At 45.2% G+C, this 22,757-nt stretch overlaps 1 protein-coding gene across 1 annotated transcript in view; it reads right to left on the bottom strand.

Annotated features, from left to right (window-relative positions):
- Nucleotides 1–10,729: 10,729 nt before the first annotated feature.
- Nucleotides 10,730–22,757, bottom strand: part of fat4 (FAT atypical cadherin 4) — a 99,896-nt gene continuing 87,868 nt past the window's right edge. The window contains exons 13-17 of the mRNA XM_068592037.1: nt 21,649–21,828; nt 21,018–21,142; nt 18,767–18,984; nt 16,132–16,393; nt 10,730–13,914 (exon numbers count right to left, since the gene is read on the bottom strand). Of these exons, the coding sequence (XP_068448138.1) occupies nt 11,999–13,914; nt 16,132–16,393; nt 18,767–18,984; nt 21,018–21,142; nt 21,649–21,828 (2,701 nt within the window). The 3' untranslated portion in view covers nt 10,730–11,998. The remainder of the gene's footprint in view (nt 13,915–16,131; nt 16,394–18,766; nt 18,985–21,017; nt 21,143–21,648; nt 21,829–22,757) is intronic.

Genomic DNA, 22,757 nt, shown 5'->3' with positions numbered 1-22,757 from the left:
GAGAGCAGCGGTGAGACATTGTTTCCATTTCTGGTGATCCCGGTCCGTCTGATCAAAAAAACAATGTTTCAGAGGACGCTGGGAAAAGAAAGCGTGATCCGGCCTGATCCTCGCCGCCTTATTTCTGTATTCAACAGTGACTTCATAACCCAAACCAGACCAGCACACAGGCTGCCCTTTATGAGCCTCATCGAGGAGGACGCCCGGAAAACAAAAGCCTCTCTGGGCCGGCGTGTGAAGCTAATTCTTTAAACTTTATTACGTTTGTCATATTACATACTTTTTACATACATACATGAAATTAGGTCTCTGGATTTAACACATCTGGAAGCTGAGAAGTGTCGGGGAGGAACTGGAGCTACCCAAGAGCCACAGCCCAAAAACTATGCGTTAGCCGGGACACAAACCTAGGTCAACCGCTTTTAAAGACAGCTATGCTAACCATGGTACCACCAAAGCTAATCATCTAGTTTGGTAAAGTGGGAGTTGAACTGCTGTTCTCTTGTACCGACTGGAAAGTCCTCCATGCGGATACGCAGCAGGCCACTGCTTGGAAAGCAGCTATGCTAACCACTATACCACCAACGCTAAACACACAAGATGTTGGCCACGACATGTCACTCCATAACACTCACCTCTGTTCCTGACTTTTTTGGGGAAAAAAGCCAAATCAATTGAGCTCCCACTAAGTCAAGAACAAACGTCTGTGACATCAGAGGTGAACTAAAGGCTCTGGATTGAAATGTCACAGACGCTGCATGACAGTTGTTGTCTGATATGGATCAAAGTGTTGCTACGGGCCGCTATTGGCATCGGCTTGTGTCTGAGATAACATACAATACTTTTTTTGGGGGGCTCCAAATGAAAAAACAACATGTGGGTTCTGTGCAAAAAGGCAAATATTTATCCAGCAGTTTTAATTAGCGCAGCAATTTTACCTCCCAAATTAAGCATCTCTATAATAAGTCAAGAAATCTAATGCAGAAGCCCGCACACACACGCCCACACACACACACACACACACACACACACACACACACACACACACAATGTGGAGAAGAAAAAAACAAAACAATGTGGAAGCAATTCATGCTAATTAGGCTTTTATTTATGGTCCAATAATTGGGTGCATTTGAATTGTTGATGATGTTTTTTCTGCTTATTTGTCTCCCCCTGCGTCCCCCCCCCCCCCCCCCTCTCAGGGAAGATCAAAGCATGAGCCCTTGAATAGATGTTAATGGTGCATGGCTGTCGTCTTGGTCCTAAGTGGTTGAGATCTTAGCCAAGTAAAAAACAGCACAATTTGGGGTCTACGTGTGCCCCCCCCCCCCCCTCGCCCCTTCACCCCTCCTTTTCTACTCTGCGCCCACGACGTCACTACGGTTTTCATAACCTTGACTTTCCTTCACCCTTTCCAGCGCGTCAGAGAGCCAGGCATCAAACAGTGGAAGCGCTCTGTGCTGAAAGTGAAGCTAATTCCCGGATGACCGCGCGTGATTCGGTAGCGCCGCCGCGGCATGATGGGTCGCGTGATGAGCGTTGGTTTTGGGAAACTCGTAGCCGGGAACACAACAGTGTTCCAATGCAGCTCATCCTTCACAATGTACAAATCAGCCCACCCACAGACATTTTCCAGGGAAGCGAATATATTTTTTTCTTCTTCTTCTTTTTTATGTGTTGCTAGTTGCTTTGCATGGCCGCGGCCCGAGGCATTGCTTCCACAGTCCGCCTCCCTTCCTGAATTTGAATGAGCCAAAAAGTGGTGCAGCCCCGGGACTGAGCGGAGGAAACAAGGTGCATTATGTAGGTGGGAGGTAACCGCGCCATTGAGGGACAATAAGCATGAAGGCCGGACCTTTGGAAACCGCGCGGAGGCTGCCGAGAGCGAGCCTGACAGAATGAAAAGATTAAGACTTGAGAAAAGATAGCAGGGCATGGGAAAATCCAAAAGGGAGCCGGAGCGACTGAAGTAGCCAATGAGCAAAAGGGGGGAACAATGAGGCAATGAGAGTTTCTCTTTCTTTTGCTTGTGAAAATTAATGCGCTCCCATTAGCTCCCATTAGCGGCCAAAGCGCTCGCGCATTCCTCCATACCTAAAAAGTGCCGTTTAACTTTTGTTTTGCAGCTACGTACGCAGACGCGAGGCTGTCAGGAGGCTGAAAGGCGACTATTCAATGCAAGAAAACTCCTCCAGGTGTTTGATAAAGACCGGGGATCAGCTGTGGAAGTGCAGCTGAATGGCTGTCATGTGCTACTGGGAGGTTCTGTATTGTTTAATGGTTTTAATGAGCCGTTCTTTCAAATGTTGCCGGCGTTTTTTTTGTTTTGTTACATACCTTCAGTCTGTCGTTCTGTGGTTGAGTCTGTTTCAAACGTCAGGTCGCCAAATGCATTTGCAGAATTTGTTCCATTGTTTTTTTTATGATTAATATGCATGTCTTCAGTGCCGCTGCTCGCCATTTTGGTGCCCAAAGTATAACTTCTTGTTTCTGACCCTGGCTCCTGTTGTCTTTTTCAGCTTACTGCTAAAGTTCGCCACTGTGAAGGGCACCACGGCGGGCTTGAGAAGTTAAATGTGTTTTTTTTGGAGGGGGCACCATCGTAACTTTTTTGAGCAATTGAATGTATCTCTTGTTCTGCCTATTTTGTGATATACACATGCCTAAAAGGTGCCGAATATTTCTAAAAAATATCTGCATTATAATTATTATAACTATGAGGATTTTTTGTTGCATATTTCTTGGTACTGCGTACAGCGCGTAGTGCGCTTTATGGAAGCGGCGGCGCTGCATGTCTTCAGAGAAGAGGTGAAAACGCTTTGAAAGTTTTTGGACTCTCTTCTTCGTTTGAACATTTTAAACTAGTTTATTTTATGATGCATGCAAGATCTTAAAAAACACGACCATTTAACTTGTGTTAACGTGACCCTAATGACAATTTCTTTGTGTTGTGACTTTACTGGTTTGTTTTCAGTCTGTTGCCTCTGTTTTATGTCGTTATTAACGTTTCACTGTTTGGTTTTAAAGCTTGTTATTTGTGTTTATATGTTTGGAAACTTTCAGGACGCTTGTGTGAAAGAGATTCAAGGTCTTAATGGGATTATTCTGGCTACAAAGAGTAAAATAACAATAAAATGTTACATTTAAAACACCCTTGAGCCACATCGGGGAGCCAGAAGTTTTTAACCATTCTGATCATTCTACTTATAACATTGAATCTAATAGAAAATGCCGTTTGTTTTTTTGCTTTGTTTGTATGCTTTCAACAACACATGCATAAAACATGTGATTTATTAAACAAACATCTAGTTAACTGTCCCGTTTATATATTCAGATAATATAAGGTGCCGTGGAAATGGCAGTAAAAAAGGTCACAATGCACAATTTTTTTCTTTTTGTTTGTCACTTTTTTTTCTTTTTTTAAATCAGTCCCCAGAAAAGCCTTCTGTAACTCCATCCCAACGCTGGATAAATCCAGATCAGCCGCATTTAACATTTAGGAAACAGATTTTCCACAATGGTGCATTGTGACAATTAGCCTTTTTTCCACAATTCCTTCAGGCGTTGAACTAACAACCATCCGGAGTTATGAAGGCGGGTCAAAGGCAGCCGTCACAGCTGTTGTTGTGTACAGCATGTGAGCTGTGTGCTCATACACACCTGTGTGTGTGTGTGTGTGTGTGTGTACGTGCTCCACACACATTCACACTCTTGCAGCAGGAACACACCAGGGTTTTAGCTCACATCACAGCAGGAAGGCTGCAGAGAGCGCCGTGGTGATGGCATCCAGTGCAGAGCAGCTGTTTGTGTGTGTCGTGACACGCTGCCGCTGAGAGAAGACACCCACTCCACGTTTATTGCGGATCGTCATGTAGAATAAGTGGAGCGCGTGAAGCTCTTTATATGGTCTCTTTTGGAAGTTTTGACTGATTCAGAGCCATGTTTCTCAGTTCGAAGCAGGCGGCGACCGCCGGTTACGATGCAAAAGTGTTACAAACTTACATTCTCGCTTCTGACCAGCAGGGGGCGACACGTCCGACTGCAAAAGGAAGTCCGATTGTTTAACTTTATTGACCCTGAGTGGAAATCCTCCTTGTAGCAACATTCAAAAAAGCAAATAACACAAAAACAAGGCGTAACGCTCGACTCAAGACCCATAAGATCTTGGGTGTATCATCCGTCAAGCTGCATTGACAAAAAACTAAAAAGTATAGCAAATGACCTTCTAATTACCTGGTTATAAACAAATCAAGCAAAGAAAAGAAAATAATTCTAGACAGAGTTAAACTTTGGGAGGAAACATTAAATGAAGCTACACATATGCAAGCAATCCACAAATTCCTGTTTACAGTGTGTGTGTGTGTGTGTGTGTGTGTGTGTGTGTGTGTGTGTGTGTGTGCGTGTGTGTGTGTGCGTGTGTCTGACATGACAGTTGAATTGTTTTGATAAGAGCTACATCCGAGGTGAGGTATCCCCGTGCTACATCACTGCATGTGCGAATAGAAACTGGCTCTCCTCCTGATGCTCTGATTGTGGTTTGGCCGGAGCAGCAACAACCCCCCGCATGTTTGTTATGCTGAAGTAAGACCTTGGCAGCATGGACCAGCATTGTTTTCAGCTCTTCAGTCATCTTCTTCCTAAGTCAGCGCAAAAAATAAATAAAAATGGCATGCTACTGTCCTGACTGAAATAGTCGACCATAAGCCGCGGAAATCCACAGGAAATAAACCCGAAATAAATCCTTTGTTGTTGAGGAATACAGTTAATCATGAAGGATTAGAAGGCACTAAGGTCATTTGGTGTCAGGAAAAGTTACAGAATAGACACTTTTATGGCCAAAGTCATCAAAAATGTTTGTGTTTGTTCACAATAGAAGCGGTACGTTTTGGTCGTTGAACTAAAAAACTGTTCAGGGCATCAAAATGTCGGATAGTCACGTGTCAGGTTGTTCATGTTGCATTTGAGTTTTCAACCTCTGCCGCCACGCCGACTCACCAGCTAACAGCCAAGCTAACACACAAGCTAATACACAAGCTAACACACGAGCTAACACACAAGCCAACGCACAAGCTAACACACAAGCCAACGCACAAGCTAACACACAAGCTAATACACAAGCCAACACACGAGCTAACACACAAGCTAATACACAAGCTAACACACGAGCTAACCCACAAGCCAACGCACAAGCTAACACAAGCCAAGACACGAGCTAACACACAAGCTAACACGATCACTTGGTAAACCGAAACGTCGGCAGGGTCAATCTCAACAAGGACCAAACTCTGAGTCTACGTCACAACGTTCTGTACAAACCACAAGTAGCGTAGCCTCTGCGGACGCCGCGCCCTGGAGTTGTCCTTGATACAGGCCGGGTCACTGATTACTACTCACTGACGGCACGCTGACCTGGAGAGGCAGCGTGATTAGGTTACATTTGTGATCCTTGGTGGTCAGCGTCCCTGCAGGGCCTGACGAGCTGCGACTGCACTCCATCGTACTTGTTTTACCAAAACTGCGTCATTGTTTTGCATAACTGTTAAAAGGGGTTCATTGCAATATTGAAGCGTTTAAATTCATTTCCTGAGTCACCGCGGCAGTTGAAAGCAGTCGAGATGTTGATGCAAGTTGCAGAGGTGCAATTAAATAATCCACTTCCTCAATCAAAGGCCAATCTGGACTAATCATGATTGCGATATCTGTATTTGCAATTATTCAACCGTGTAGCTTAAAAGCTTTTCACATGATTGCTTCAAGTTTTATACACGTTGCAGAAACACACGCTTTATATTTTACTTCGTAAAACTGCGGTCGAGGCCTTTAAAGTGGCCACTGCAGCGAAGCAGTGGCCGGAGGAACGGTAAACATTTAGACAGCCAGTCCACCCACACAAGGCGTATTTGGCCACATGGAGACTTCTGTGTGTGTGTGTGTGTGTGTGTGTGTGTGTGTGTGTGTGTGTGTGTGTGTGTGTGTGTGTGTGTGTGTGTCATGTTGTATTCTGGTCTTGGGGTTTTGGCCCTGCCTGTGCGATATGCTTGTTGACCATCATTTATGCAATGTTTTTTGTGTGTAAGCCTGGGATCACGAATGATACGTACCAGAACCCTCCTGAAGACGGTTGGATGGAGTTCTGGTCCAAACTGAAACCCCAGAGCGATTAAAGACCTGCAGCTGCAGAGTTTAAAAACCTCGATATAAGCAGAATGCAAATGCTAAAAAAAGACAACTGCCAAAAAAAAAATTGTGAATTTGGACTTCTCTTTCAGGCTTTTAGTGTGAGAAAGTCTGATTCAGGAGTTCTGCATCTTAACACACGCAGATATCAGAGAGGATGATTTATGAAACTCACACGGTAACAAAGACTTGAATGAAGTCGAGACCCACGGGGCAAAAACTCTGTTTCACTTGGTTCAAAATAAAGTAAAAATAAAAACAGGCAAGCGATCGTACAGTGAGAAAAAAAAGACCAGCAAAGCAGCGGCCGTTGGTTGAGGAGTGCTTCTGTAGACAGAGGCCAGAGCAGGTGAGCAGACAGGTGACTAAAGCAGGAAATACAGCGCACTGAGGGCAACTAGTGGCCAGGTGAGGAATAGCAGGGTTTAAAGTGACAGGAGAGAGTGAACAGAGAGATTATAGCCAGTTTAGGAGGAATTTGATGAAGAAACATCATCATCATTTTTGTTGAACAAAGAGGACCTAATGTTACTGGTTTAGTTTGAAAAATGTTAAACCAGAAGTAATTGTATATCCCCATTTTTGTTGCATAGTATAAATACAACTTGAGTTTGTTGACAATGAAACGATGCATTTGAAGCATCGTGCATTTCGTTGGCCACATGGTGAAGTGGAAGAAGTAAACACAACATTCAGTAACACTATACAACATTGAAATTACAAACATGTTAGCAAAGAATTAGCATGCTTAGCTTCTAAATCCTTGGTGGGACCAACAGCGGCTTATAAAGAAGAGCAACCTGCGGTTCTGAAAAGTGGAGCCAATACTCAAGTGAATTAAACCTGCGTTGTTTCTAATGTTCACCAGGGGGCGACTCCTCTGGTTGTATAGAAGTCTATGCTTCATGTGTTAAAGCTGCATTCTCTCTCCTGACCACCAGGGGGCGACTCCTCTGGTTGTATAGAAGTCTATATAAGTGACTCTACTTTTCTCTTGATGTATTCCCTCAGTAAACATTATAAACATGAGTTTATGTCTCAATCTCTAGATTGAAGTCTTTTTCAATACAGCTTGATGTTTATTTAGTAAATTATGCTCATTTGGAGTCAACCTGACCATAAAGCAGGGGATGCTTTACCCTGGCCACCTTTTGATTGACAGGTTGTTACCACGTTGTAGCCACATCTACTCCGTCAAAAGCAAAAGAAACCAGTGGGACCAACTGGGAGCGTACTCTCTCTTAACCAGCCCCTTGAATTAGTAAACAAAACAAAACTGTGAAATGGCTGACGCAGCAGAATGTCACACATGGGATCAGGAACAGATGTGCTGCCTCTGCGAACTCTGACGGAGAGAGCGGCTCGCTGACAGCGCGGCGACACTCGAGCCCGGCGCCTCACGACGACGTGCTGTCTGTTTAGCGTCCGTCGTGCATTTCTATAAATGTCCTCACGCTGGTGGCGAACCCCGAGGTCCGCTGAACCCGAGCCCCTCGATGCTGGAAGAAAGGGAAAAAAAAACAACCACGCAGAGTTTCATAATCAAAGACGAAAGCCAAGTCGCTTTTACCAAAGTTGGGGCCGCCATAAACTTCCTCACACACACACACACACACACACACACACACACACATCTATCTTTCTGCTTCATTTTCCCAACGGTTTCCGACTCGCTTGGAGCTTTCATGTGTGTTGAAAGGCATCGGCTGGCTGCGGTACAGACAGCATTGAGGAGCACTTAGCGGAGATGAGACGAGCAGCTTTGATGCAGATGTTGGAAGAAGCGGAGAGAGCGAGCACTAAGATCGGGGTGATCCTTTGCGGAGCGCGTTGACGTTGTTTCACCGGGAGATTTGTCCGTCGAGCTGCAGGATGAAGACGCCGCTAACGTGGGGAGACACACTGGAGTCTGGTCTGGTGGGAGCTGAGCATGTGCAAGAGGTGTGGATCCCGTGACCCCTGACCTCTGGAAAAGTGACACTGACCATTTAATTTCAATAATTGGCGGGAACACAGCAAGGCACATGTTTAGAGACACTGACCTTGATTGAAGCTTCAAGGGTTCTCATTGACTGTCGTAATTTGTCTTGGAAGATACAAGATTACTTTAAAAACAAATGTTTTATAAGATGAAGTAGGCAAGCTTTTAATGCAAAAGAGACCTTTTGTTTGGCAACAGAAGGTAGAAGTGCAACAACACCTTGAGCCAACTTTGCCGAGCACATCAACCAGCAAAGAGTGAGAATACAACAGAAACAGATCGTTGTTCATGTCGCTGTGAGTGACATGAACAACTGGTCCATGTGTTTAGTGGAGACTCAGAGTTTTGACTTCATTGAGTTTTTTTAATGGCAACCGTAGATAGAAGGGCTGCAGGGTTGAGTCCTAAAACCCAGGAATGAGTCAGCATTTTTGAACGTCTGGTTCCTTCATCTTGAAGTTTTTTTTGTTGTTTTGTTGGATTGTTATCTGAACTAAAGTTTGTGGTCAAGAAAAGCTTCAGGGACTTGTGCATTTTAAAGCTTTTAGATTTCACGGTTGCAAACAAGAGTCAAACGACTAAACGTCCTCACTGCTCAATACGGTCCTTCTGTAGCTCAGCGGTGGTGACGTAAAGTCATGTGACTGTAGCCTCACGTTGGGTTTTTACTTCTGCCCATTGCATTTGCGCTTCAAAGAATCATAAAAGTGGTGTTTGCCACGGAGATTATTTTCTGCAATAATCCAAAATCCGATGAAACAATCACATCGGCTGTGCGACGCTTAATTCTGGGTCCCATGTTTTGATTTGCTCCTTTTTTTTTATGTCACACGTAAATATGATAAAACAACTGAACATGCTCTGAAGACGGACGGAGCTGTTTTATGGAATATCTGGATCTCCCAGTGATTTATTTAAAGGTTGATGGAGCTCACGCACACTGCATGTTTTTATAACTTGCACATCATTCACATCAAAAGTCTCTTCACGCCAACAAATCATTGCAGTGAGACATTTTCTTTGTTCCAGCAATGAACGTGCTTTTAATTATGAGTCATTTAAAAGAAACTCAGAGAGGAGCTGCAGCTGTCTGAGGACTCCGAAGCTCAGAATAATCAATCTTCATAAACAAGCTTTCAGGAGGATTTTTTACTCTGTTTGGGGGGGGGTGGGGGGGGGGGGGGGGAGTAGGTTGAGGGGGTGAGGGAGGGGGGGCTCTGTGTTTTAAAGAAGTCACTCGCAGCTCAGTGGCACATCCTTTTATAAATACTGGGGAAACTCTTGAGTCAACATGGAAATCGTCTTAATGGGAATTATGTTTTGATGACATTTGTGCACTCAGAGGTAAAAAAAAAGAGTAAATACTGTGGGAGCTGCATGGGAAAATCGAACGCCGACTCTTTTGCGCCTTCAATCAAGATGAATACATAAAAAACTAATTTGAAGCACACACGCGATGACTTCACTGCAAGACGTGTGTGTGTGTGCACTGCAGCATGTTTCTGGAGTCATTACTCACAAATAGGCACCGCTTGAGTAGACAGGAATAACACACGCTGTATTCTTTTTTTTCTGAGGGGTCCATGTCCTGTAATGTAACGTGCAATGTTCACACTCTGGGTAAATACTGCAATTAATCCTTAAACACATCATAAGCTCCTCTGCCATTCAGCAAAGTCCAGCAGCCATCTGGATAATATCCAAAAACAGCACTTGTAGGGGGGAAAAAAAGAAAAAGAAAAAAGAGAAACACCAACCTGCCCGCAAAAGAAAGTCATGGAAGACAGATTCATGTCAGTCCTCGTGAGTGTTTTACATCCCAGCATACTGTAGAACAATGTGCCCTCTGTGTATACAAGCCTCTGCTGCTCACCTACTGGGAGGAGGTCTGTGTGTGTGTGTGTGTGTGTGTGTGTGTGTTGCTCTGCAGAGGAGACGCTGTGAGGGTTTATTTGAATCCATCTCCTATTTACTGGCCCGGCCAGCCGCTCGCACTCTCATTATCATTGTTAGTGTTATTATTATCCCGGCGTCAGCGTGGTGCAGCCTTTCGGTCAACAGGCCTCTCCGCGGGGCCGAGAGCCCGCGGTAATGCACCCAGATCCGAAGGCTGTCACTCGGCGCCGCGTTCACTGCTCCCTGCGTTTTCTCTCGTGGCCTCTCTCTCCCCCTCGATGACGGAGGAGATAAGCATGTTGCATACCAAATCATTGAGCTTTGACAAAAAAACAACTAAAAAAGCAGTTCTGCTCAATGAGCCAGATGTAAATAATTGTTGAAAGCAATATTGGGCCTTGCGTCGTGGAGTCCACTTGATGTTTTGCTTGGCCACCAGCGAGGTGGCTCAGTTTCATTCAGGTCCTGAAATGCTTTTTTAAATGTTTTGTTCTGACCCCATTTTTATTTAAAGACTGCACAGAGTGAGCTTTGAATTGAAAAATACCTCACCACCCAAATGGTTTGAGCTCGCAGGTGAACATTTAAAGTGCCCACATGCATTGACATCAGATGCTGACCTCCACGGTTAAGAAAAGAAAGTTCCTAATGCAGCAGTGTTTTTTAAATAAATACTTTTTTTTTTATTCTGTTATTGGCTTTTTACAGGTACAAAGCATACGGCATGTTATAGTTTTATCAAAAGTGGAAAATACTGATGTTACATATGTAACAAATGTAAAAAATAAGTCTTCAATCTTACTTTCCCCGAAAGTAAGAACATACGTTTCAGCATATGAAAATATCCATAAAAACACAGCTTAAGTAATTTAAGTTAATAAACAGTACAAAAAAAAATGTAGAAACCATATATGTCAAAATAATGGACAAAAGACATCAACAACAAATGACTCCATGATTTTTCATGAATTAAAAAAAAATGTACACAACTTCATAGTGTTTTAGTTGGGGACATGTTTACAGGATCCATACATCATTAAACGCTTGGCTGGTCAGAAAACGCACGTGTGACAAACAACACTAACACCCCGCTCCCAAACCCCCCACCCCCTGTACTGAAATCCTCAAATGTCTGTAAGGCAGGCGACATGATTAATCCTCACTCTTGGAGCGTTAAACCAGTCTTCTGTGAAAGAAAAAAAAAGAAGAAAAAAAACAGCACCAGGGCAAAGACATGAGGGAATTGGTCAGGACTGGCGGGGCCGGACCGTACCGTGCGAGCAGAGCGGCGTGCTAACTCACACTCCAAGGGGCCGAGTCCCGTCACCTGCAGGTGCGGGTCACATCAAACGCACATGCTTCCTTTTAAGTGAATTAAAAATTGACCCCAAAAAAGACGGAGACCGGGAGTTTCCTTTTTGCTCGGCGGCCCCACGTTGGAATTTTCTTTCCCGTGAGTGTTAATGTTATCTCCCGTCTTATCTCTCAGCTGTGAATGCGACAGAAGTGTTTTAAAAGGAAAAGGAGAGGCAGTTATGGTAATACAAAACAGAAATAAGTTTGATCAAGATAACAGGAATGGAGCTTTGCAGTCACTAAATTAAATTCAGACATGGATTTTACTTTTTTTTCTTTTTTTCAGCCGTTCAGTGTCAATGGATACGTTGTAATGAGGCCTCGGAGAGATGAATGCACGATTGTACAGTTGACTTTGGACCTAGAAGAGACTGGTAAACTATTCCAAGGTGGCTAATGACAAAGTCTGTCATGTTACAGGTGCCATTTTTTCTGCCTTACTGCATTGAAAGTCGTCTTTTCATTATGAATAAAAACAAAACCCATGTAGTCCAATGTTCTCTTGAAATATACAGTCTTCCTTCTTTTTTTTTTTGTGTTTCGCTCAAATGGAGATCATCACCGTATTCTACATTGTAATAAATAGTCTCATACATATTGCTCCGCTTCCCCTTCGTTTAGAATGGTCACCGAGCCATCCCCACTGTTCATTTCAATGTCATTTGCCGCGGCGTTCTCGGGGAGCAAGGCTAAGTCCTTGAACACGTCTACGTAATGTCCGAAGCCGGGACCCCAGTTCAACAGATTGTCCCAGTTGAAGCCCCCGGGGGCTTGCTGGCCCAGTTTGTGAGGCAGGGTGTAGTGCTGCTCAGTAGGGGGCATCTGGGGAATTCCAGGCCCTCCCTCCGCCCTCCGACTCGAGTATCGCCTCTGCTTGAGCCTCCCGCCGTAGTCCTCGTCGTCGGCGTCCGACTCATTGACCTGCGAGAGCTTGGGAACTCGGGAGCTGTACGACACCGGCTTGTCCCGGTCGTACTCCATCTCCGAGCAGGTGAAGGAGTCGTGCGAGTCACTCTCTGAAGAGGACTCTGGGGCTGGGATGCCATCGGCGGGGTTGCGGACCCTCGACAGCGGCCGGCGGCAGTCCTCCTCCGAGCTGGAGCGCCCGTGGTCAGCGCTGCAGATGCTGGGGTTGCGCGGTCGCGGCGTGTTCAGCCGCTCCACTTCCTCAATGGACAGACCCACGGGAGGCCCCGTCTCCAGGGGGATCTGCTCGATCGGCTGCTTGAGCCGACTGCCCGGCCTGGACGCGTGGCCGTGGCCGGCCATCGTCTGCGGACTCTTGCTGCGCCTCCCCAGCCGGGTGGCGTAGTTGAACATGGGCGGCGGCTGGCACATGTCATTGTGCATGTCCATCGGACTGCCCTCGCGGCGAGCCAGGTTGAGCTCCCTGGTTGGAGTGTTTCGGTAGAAGGAGGACGGCTTGGTAAACGGGGCAGGCGAGTGTCTGGAGAGAGGGTTCGGGGTCGGGCACGCTGAGTGGGAGTGGCTGAGCGGGGTGGACCTCAACGCCTGGGTGTACTGAGGCTGGTAGTTGTAGCTCGTCGCACCGAGCGGTAACGGGGACTGTCTGGCGAAGCCCAGTGGGCTGTGTCTCTGGATGGAGAACTTGGGCGTGTGGCTACGGAACTGCTTGTAGTGTTGGATGATGTCTGCATCCGAGGGGGCGATGCTGCTGGCATTGTCTATGTCGTAGTGTTCGATGTCTGCCTCTGGGCCATTGCAGGGGGCGCAGGGGGCGCTGGGGACGGTCTCGTTGTTGTGGGGGATGTCTGTTTCGTCATAGATCAGATAAGGGTTCTCCCTCTCAATGATGTCCGGTTTAGGGTTCCCTTCCGGTTGTTTCCGTACCGTCATATCGTCTCCGTACGGCGGGATGTTGTCTGGGTCATCGAACGCCACGTTCTCGCTGCCCTTTTTCTTCTTCTTCTTCTTTTTCTTCTCCTTGGGTTTCTTCTCCTTGGGTTCCTTTGGCACTTTGGTCTTGTTGCGCCCCTTGCAGTGGTTGCAGAGGATCAGGCTAAGCACCACCAGGGCGAGGACCGTGGCGCAGCTGCCAACGATAGCGGGCACCGCCCAAATGGGGAGGACCATCGCCTCCGCCGTGGGGCTCGGGCTGCAGACGAACCCGCCATTGTTGGCCGACTTGCAGACGTTACCCTGAGGGCACTGGACGCCCAGACAGGCCACCAAGGTCTCGCAACTCTTGCCCGTGTAGAACTCGGAGCAGACGCAGGTGAAGCCTGAGCGGGGGTCCGGCACACAGCTGCCGTGGTTCTGGCAGGGATTCGAGCCGCAGTCGCCAGGCGGGACGCACTGGTACGTGTACCACTGGTTGACGCACATCAAGCCGTCCCAGCACGGGCTGCTCTCACATAGGTTGGGACCCCTGCAGCCGATCTTGACGGACGAACTGGTCTTGGTTAAGGTAACGAGGCTGTGGTCTCCAGTATACGGCAGGCTCTGCCCGTTGTACTTCACGTAGGCCAGGCAGCCGTCAAACCCTGCAAATGAGTAGCACAGAAAGACTGGTTTAGATAACAAGAAGCAGCCATCAGCAGCTAACAAGCACATAGGGCGGCCTGGAGGAGAATCGTTTCCGATTGCCACCAGATTGATTTTCCAAAATGTCTGCCGACACTGGATCGCTTCCTTGTAAATATCAGGAACTTGGAGCAATAATCGGAGCGAAAGCTACTTTGTTTAGACGGGAAATTGGTTCAAGATTAGGACAAAACCAAAACAAGAAGTGAACTCCTCAAACAATTAATATAAAAAATACATCACTGGCCAATTTGACTTGATTTAATATTTTTCAAACAGGGAATCCATCGTCGGAGCCATTATAGCTTAAAGACATACATCTGGGTTGAATGAATGTGTCTAATTCTATTTTCTCTCTTTCGCGTGTAGCCCAACAGCACTGCCTCACCGATGTAAATAGATTTTTATTGAATTCATCCCTGTGCAGATTAAATCCATTTGTGCCTGCTTCATTAGCTCTTGAAAAGTGAGTGTAACAGAAGGTCGGTTCACAGACAGCCTGTTTTATTTATGCCCCGGTCCTTGTGTAAAAAAGGGTCCACAAATAATTGAATTTGCTCATTTTTTACCATATTAGTGCAAAGTATTAGGTTAGTTTTTCTCCTGATAAAGTTTTGAAATGCACCGTGTTGCATTACGTCCCTTTGGAAACCCCCTCTTTCACCTTCTCCAAGCAGATCACGCTCGAGGACATCTGATCTGAGATTTAAGTCTAGACGAAGATGAGAGTCCATGGAAAGAGGACAAAAACACACAAAAAAAAGTCCTCATTGGCGGTTCCAAGAGAAAGTTGAATTAAATCAACATTAGTTATTTTGTGCATAAAAGATACTCTGATAAAGGAATATTTATTGAAGTAATGTAAATTCATAGCAGGTAAATCTGAGCAGCGGCAAATACAACCAAATTTCAGGCCAGAAGTTTAGTTGGACGACCACCAAATATGGTCAGCAGTTTGAGCAGCAGGCTATTAATTCATTTTGGGGTGAAAAAAGGTGGTTTGTACTGGAGCGCTCTGTCACACACACGAACAGTCTGTGCATGTGCACACACTTATCGTATCCAAGTGGTTTCCTTAACATGTGCTCCTGCATTAGTTATTTACAGAAGGCAAAGAGTGGCCGGGTTTCTTGGTCAAACGCCAATTTCTGAAAGCTCACACAGCGCTCCGGTGAGGACAGCTTACACAGCACGTAAATACACATGTGCATTCACACACATACACATAAATATAGTGTACATTGGACAAGGGGTTTGACCGCCACCGCTTGTTTTGGAGGGGACGTTATCTAAACTGTGATTTTTAGATTTGAAAAATGACACATTTGTTGTCACAACATTTGAAATGTGTTCTTGAAAGGGGAAAGTATTTAGATCATCATGGGACACTAAAGCTATCTTTTAACTCTACTAGCGGGGCGAGCAGCTTCTTTAACTACTGTGAAGAGGGTAAAACTGAGGAATCTCACCATGAAACTTCCTCAGTTTATTTCCATTAAGACAATTACATTTTGTGAAACAAGTTGTTTGAAATTGGATGTTTAAATATGTAAATGAGGCACAATCTTAAATGAGTGCTGATTTGGATGAAGATCTGGATATCTTGGACTTCACCCTGTATCGCTCCATAAGTCACAAAAATACTGCACGTCAACAGCAATAAGAAAAACAATTTCAGCATGATTTTAAGAATAAAATTAACGCTATGAATGATGTATAAACAAACTACTCAGAAAAAAAACTTCAAAATATTGATATAAATTAAGCTGGAAAGTTTGTTATATATCTGACAAAAACTCATTTAGAGAAAAAGGCCCAGGGAAGACACTACAGGTGAATAGGTTAAAAAAACGGATTAGATATCACCATGAAACCTCCCCACTTCAATACGCAAATACAAATACAAGATTGTTTGTGTATGAGAAGTTTTCAGAAATTTCCAATGTGCAAAAGATCCATCATCTTATGAAAACATTTGGAGAATTTAGGAGAAAACTACAGATGCCAAAAGACAAAGACACACACTTAAAATGTCTATGTTGGATTATGGAAGTCTTAAAACTGACCTGTGTATTTAAAACCATGTTTTGAATGGAAGGAACCAAACCCCACCGCATAGAGGAATTGAAACAACACTGTACAAAACATATCTGACGTCCTGTCCCGTCGAGCCTCACCTGCTGCAGTTTTCTGCTGAGCAGGTCCCGGTGGGATCCCTCCCAGGGAAAAGGTCTCAACGGCGAGCCCTCCGAAGTCCTGCGTGGCGTGCTGGATGACCCGCAGGTGGCCGCCGTCCACCAGGAGCAGCGTGGCCGAGCCGTTCTTGACCAGCCGGAGCGTGTGCCACAAGCCGTCCGACAGCACCGCGTCTCCCACGGTCCGCTCCACCTTCCCCCCGACGCCCGCATCCGAGATGTAGTGGACGTTGCCGTTCCTCAGCTGAGAGAAGAAACAGACACGTTATACGTTTGGTCCCCACATTAAACAGCGCATCATAGATAAGAGATGAGGACATGCAGGCTGCATAAGATACGAGAGAAACGGCTCCATCCCTCAATCCCTTCTTAATTTCAAGCCTCTGAAGAATAATGTTCTCTTGAGAAGAGCAGCAGAAAAAAAGGCAGCGTTTTCAGATGAATGCGCAGGCTTATCATGTCAGCATCAATCATAAACCATGAGAGGAAGTCTTCTCTCGGCCTCCGCAAAACTATAACACCGCGCTGCATTCGCCTTCGGGATCTGATGTTGAGGTCAGAGATCGAAAACAAAAATGCAGCCCGTCGGCCGTAAATCTTCCTCCCAGCGGGACGCGCCGCAGTCAATCATGTTCTCCCCGGCTCATGTTATTCAGCCGGATGATGACCAGAAGCTGGCCAATAACAAATTCAGGGACAGAGCTTGCTTATTCAAAACGCCCTGCAGAAGAAAAAGAGGACAGCGCGCGTCTTTAAAAGAAATTAATCAAGCTCACTTTGGCCTGGACAACACATTTTGTGGCTTTCCCCGTGCATGGTAATCTCATACGTGAACTCTCGGCTTCCATGGAAAAGTAATCCCGTTTTCCTCCCTTTTTCAAAGACCTCAAAAAATCAGCAATGATAAGTAGCTTCCGGAAGAATTGATTTAAAATGGGAAAAGCGGAAAGTCCCCTAAGCCAAAGAAAACTGTGCTCGAAAGCTGGAAAACCAATCATGAAGTTTATCTGTTAAACATCTTGAAACAAGGTTTTTTGTATAACATATATATATATATATATATATATAAATATATATATATATATATATATATATATATATATATATATATATATCAGTATATTTAGTTCAGACTCATATATGTACATATACACATATGTACATATACTTTGGGTATTCCCCTGCTGTTTTGCTCTTTTAGGCATCATGGTACCTGTAAGACTTCTCGGACTGTTTAAGAAGCTGCGTTGGTGATTCAATGAGCTCGGGGGTCGGAGGAAAAAAACTAAAATCATTCAAGGGAGGAAGTCTGGTACTATGAGTGAGAAGGGTGGTGAGGGTAAAAAAATGAAATGAATGAGCGCTCTTTGGGCAGCTGCCCGGGATCAGTCAGAGGGAGAGGGGGGCGAACAAGACGAGGAGCGATGAAGAGGAATTGGAGGTGGTTTGAGTCCAGAATCCAAGTTGCATGTTTGTGTGGACACCATCGGGTTGAAGCTTGCATGCAAACAGGTTTGGAGGGTAAATGCCCCATTTTGTGCAAAGTTCACTGCCCTTTTTTATACATTTATATATTGATTGATTGATTTATATTGATTCTCCGTTAACCCACAGGAGTTTAAGGGAGATTTGAAAACTGAAAGTTCATTAATCTGAATAATCCCCACAACCTCCAACATTGGAAACAATTCTAGCTTAATATTTAACGTATATTTACTCGAACTTATGAAGTTGTGCAAACCTTATGATTTTGCTTGAGTTAGCGAGCTATGCTAATGTATGTAGTAAACTAATGCCAACTTTAGCTGAAATAAAACATAGTTTTCCATTTAATGTGTGGTGTTGTTGTGCTAACTATTGTTAGCTTATAGCATAGCTCGCCAAATACATTAGCATAGCTAGCTATTATTAGAACAAGTGCTGCTTAACGTTAACAGTTATAATGACATATTTTGGTTGTATTGTTTATTTTGGTGCTATTGGTGGAGGTTGTGTGATACAATATCTTACATTTAGTTTCAAATGTTATTTATAGATAAGAAAGCACGATAAATACAATAAAGTAATCTTCCACTATGGATCCTGGCATTGAAGATGGTACCTTATTACAATTAGTTATTAAGTTAGTTAGTTAGCAGCTTTGTTTTCCAGCTTCACACAATATTAACAAAACTATAGCACCGACGAGGACAAACAGCACAGTAGCAGAAGGCGGGAGCTGCACTGGCCTGAACTGAACTGTATTTGTAGTTTAATGAAGTGTGTTTTAATTTGCCTTGCTATTCTTTGATCGTCTCCTGTTGGCTATATCCATGTGCTGCTGCTGTTGTGTGCTGATAATGCAAACTCCAGACTTCCTCCCATGACCGCTTCCATGAAAGGCTTTTATTGTGAAACCACGACCTGAGGTGCTGCGATTCATTATTTAGAGGTCTCAATTACTAAACAGTGCATGAGAGGGAGTAAAATCTGATATTTCTGTAAAAAAACAAAGTATTTGGGAGAACTGGAACACACAGAATGACGGATTTACCATATGAGCCATTGCAGTGCAGTCTGTGTAGCGCTCATACAAACGTACGGTACGTTTTCCTGTCAGTGAACGCCCCTCTCTCACCTTAACGGTCGTGTAGTTGCTGCTCTCCTGCACGTGCAGCAGAGTGCCGCTCTTGCTGCGAGTCCTGAACTTGACCTCCAGGCTGCTGGGACCGGCGGGGTCGGAGGTCGCGCCCTGCAGCGACCGCCTCAGCAGGACGTCGCGCTTTGGGCCCTGCTTCAGGGAGTAGTCCAGGCGGCCGGTCCCGTCCAGGGACAGGGCCGTGTCTGCCGTCATGTCTGTGGGAGCAAGACGGAGAACATCCTCAATCCGGTCCAACTTCACACGGGTTTCACAAGCGGCTGTAAAAACTGATATTTCCATGGAGCTGGCGGACACTCGGGGCCCGAAATGAATTTCCCAATCCCTCTGCCATAACCACTAATTGGTCCTCACATCCTCACTGCTGGTTTCAAAGACCTTGCCAGTGAACGATGAAGGTCAAGGCTGCGTGCCCTTGAGCAAGACAAAGACACCATAACTCCACTCGCCTCGCAGCTTCGTCTAAGTACCTGACAAGTGAACGTAATCCCCAAACATTGATGTGATGGTGTGGATTTATTTTGTGCATATTAGCTATTAAAAATATGAATGAAAATTCAAAATAAATCTGTTTTTACAGAGTGAAGATCCATAGAACGGTTTCATTTACGTTCAGAAATAGATTCAAACAGTTAAGATGCGTCTTCAAACAGTCGATGGAAGTTAAATGTTTGTGGTTTATAGAATAATGCTTTCCATTAAAACTACACATGTATTTGTGTTTGTGCACTTCTCTTCGTGCTCTTGAATGTACTACAATATCCTACGCTCATGGAACGCGTGGTGAGATGTTTACGACGAGGCCACACCGGCAACATCCAAATCTGCTGAGTGAATCAGCCGACAGGGGCTTTGTACATCTGTGCACCTTTATTTCAACTTTGGTGGACATGGAAATGCAAACGTCTGCTGCTGAAAGGAAAAGTTTCCTACTATTGTACTCACTGTGGCCTTGACTTCACTGCAACATATAAAAGTCCTGCTGCACCTCTACGGAAACAACACAATCACGGCTGCAAGAAGAGAGAACTAAAGCAGCTCTTGTGTGCAGTATAACACAGTTACAATGCAAAACACTGGAAAACAATGGAATATCTCTATACAATATCTGGATACAACCATTTCCAAGTTCCCACAAGTGAAACCAATTTTGGAAAAACAAGACTGAGGCTCCACATGCTTTATATCTATTCCATCCTCTCTCTCAGCCTCTGTCACATGACCGTTGGTCTCAGCTGAGTCCATCGTGGCTTCAAGTGGCGCTAAGGAGCGCAGAATTTAATATTTTATTTTTACAAGCTCTAAGTAGAGCAAACACTTTATTTATGGATACGTGTTGAATGTGCATAAAGTGATTGTAACGTTCACTTTGACTGCTTCTCCATTTGACAGCGATACTGTCTGTTTTCACGGCGTCTGGCTGTGATAAGTGCTGTAATTCTGACCCTGTTTGAAAGAGAACAGGCTTTTCAATCATCCTGGAGGGTTTAGGGGAGAAATGATTGCCGCCTTAGCTGCTTTTAGTCTTTCATGAAGCTCTGCTCTGTTGGAGTAGACACTGTAAACACTGGATGTGGGACGCTGATGGCGCAAATCCGTCTTTTTGATAAACTGTGTGAACAAACAACTACTTCCCCAACAAGCCCTGCGAGGCGCTGACTGACAGGAAGAATGTACTTCAAGCTCAATTCCCTGTAACCGCAACACCAAGAGGAATGGCAGCGTCTAAGTCTCACCACTTATGTCCTAAGATCTTCCCATGAACCTCATTTCTTCCTCCTGGGAAGAGGATGTTACCTCGTCACTCACTGGGAGGGAGCGAGTGGGAGAGAGAGAGAGAGAGAGAAAGAGGAAGAGAGGGAGAGAGTGGTAGAGAGAGAGAGAGGAAGAGAGGGAGAGAGTGGTAGAGAGAGAGAGAGGAAGAGAGGGAGAGAGTGGTAGAGAGAGAGAGAGGAAGAGAGGGAGAGAGTGGTAGAGAGAGTACCGACAGCAAACAGAAAAAAGCAAAGCGCAGATAAAGTAGCATCTGACAGTAGCTGCATGTTTCTGGCAGTTTTTGTCCCTCTGCCTGTTTTACTTTGTATTAATATCGTCAGACGCACAAACGTGGCTCGCATTAGGCTGCGAGGTGCAGTTGGATGACTCATCTATCATGATAGTCATGATACAACATGCCTTCATCAGTGCAACTTCAGCAGAAAAAGAAGAAGAAAAACAGGCAGATACTTACATTTCTCACAGAATTTGCCGGTGAAGCCGTCCACACACTGGCACTGCTGCCAGGACCAGCGGTCCAGGCAGGTGCCCCCGTGTCTGCAGGGGCTGGCGGTGCAGGCTCCTTCCAGTCGTGGACATCTACACACACGACAACAAACACAACGTCAGTTTGACAAGTCAGCCGCACAGTCGACAGCCGAGAGGGAGGGAGGGAGGGAGGGGGGAAGAAAAAAGAAGGGAGCAGATGATCTGTGATTTCTCTCTCCCGTGCTGCAATACAAAAAAACAACCATAAAGAACCCCGAGAGGATTAGCATATTAAAAGATCTGTTCTCGCCTCACTATTCACCAGCGGGACAGAAAAGAAGAAGAAAAAAAAATCTCCGGAATTCTGCAATTGGTTTCTCCCCCCCTCCTCCCTCTTCACCGCCCCGTCAAAAAAATCTGCCATTTGTATAAAAAAAAAAATCCCAAAACAACACGTCTTTTTAAAAACTCTGGAGAGGGTTTGGGATCGTGAACAGATGTCCCACAGCGAGAGTCGAGGAGGTTAGAGAAGACGGACAGATGGGAAGAAGAGGGAGATGATGGAGAGAGGGTGAGAGCCGGAGGAAAGAAAGGGGGCGGAGTTTGGGTACGCAGACCTGTCAAGGATGCCACGCGATGCCAGCGCCTGACTGGGCTCCAGCGGGCGCCCGTTGACCGCGAACTCCATGATGCAGCCGACAAAGTCGTGGGTGGCGACCTGACCGCGCCGATGAAGGACGGGTTCTATTGACCTGACGCCTCCAACCGAGAGCCTGTTGGGCTGCACGTCCAGGATCCTGCACACACACACACACACACACACACACACACATGAACACACGCACACAAAGACTTAAATGCACGCAGCGACAAAAGTGCATATGCACAGAAATCCCCAAAAGCTTACAAATGCATTCAAGTACACGCACACACACACACACGCACACACACACACACACACACACACACACACACACACACACACACACACGCACACACACACACACACACACACACACACTTATAAGGAAAGACACCGCGGGTCAGCGAGTTTCATAACAACAGGGTCCAGAGACCCTTACAAAATAAAAACCTTCTGCTCTCTCTCTCACACACACACACACACACGCACACGCACACGCACACACACACACACACACGTGTGTCAAATGTTCACTCCACAAGGCTCAGTGGTGTGCGAAAGCAATGGTCACCCAGTGATTGGATGAGAGGTTTACATCATACGTTGCATATTGAACACATGACTCCATTTTGACTTCATCCAGATACTTTGACTGAAAGGAAGTAATAAAATGAGCAAATAGGTCAAAGTAAAAGCGTGTATTTTCCACAGAGCTGTTTTATATGCTGCAGTCTTTTCTCTGCTGTTAGTAAGAGATAATAAACACTCAGATCCATGATTAAAAATAAAAAGTGTGTATGCGATTCACTTTAATTAGGATTTAAATGAGCCAAACACAGTGTGGATGAACACACACAGAGACATTGTTTTTTACAATGTTGCTAAAGGCGAAAGTGAAACAACTGCAACAATAAATACATAAAAAATCTGCTAAGATGTTCCTGCTGGTTCTGCAATGCTTCCCACTTTCTAGCCAAACATACAAAATGTCTTTGCGCGTGGAGTTTTTCAAGCCTCGGACCTGAAACCGTCAACACTACTAGATCACAGGGACAGAACATCTGTCTCCTTCAGGTGTGTGTG

Source organism: Clinocottus analis, unplaced genomic scaffold (genome assembly GCF_023055335.1).
Source record: "Clinocottus analis isolate CAN_PGR_092001 unplaced genomic scaffold, fCliAna1.0.p SCAF_10, whole genome shotgun sequence".
Lineage (NCBI taxonomy): Eukaryota > Metazoa > Chordata > Actinopteri > Perciformes > Cottidae > Clinocottus > Clinocottus analis.
The sequence above is the reverse complement of the archived record's forward strand: the minus strand, read 5'-3'. Positions and strand labels throughout refer to the sequence as shown.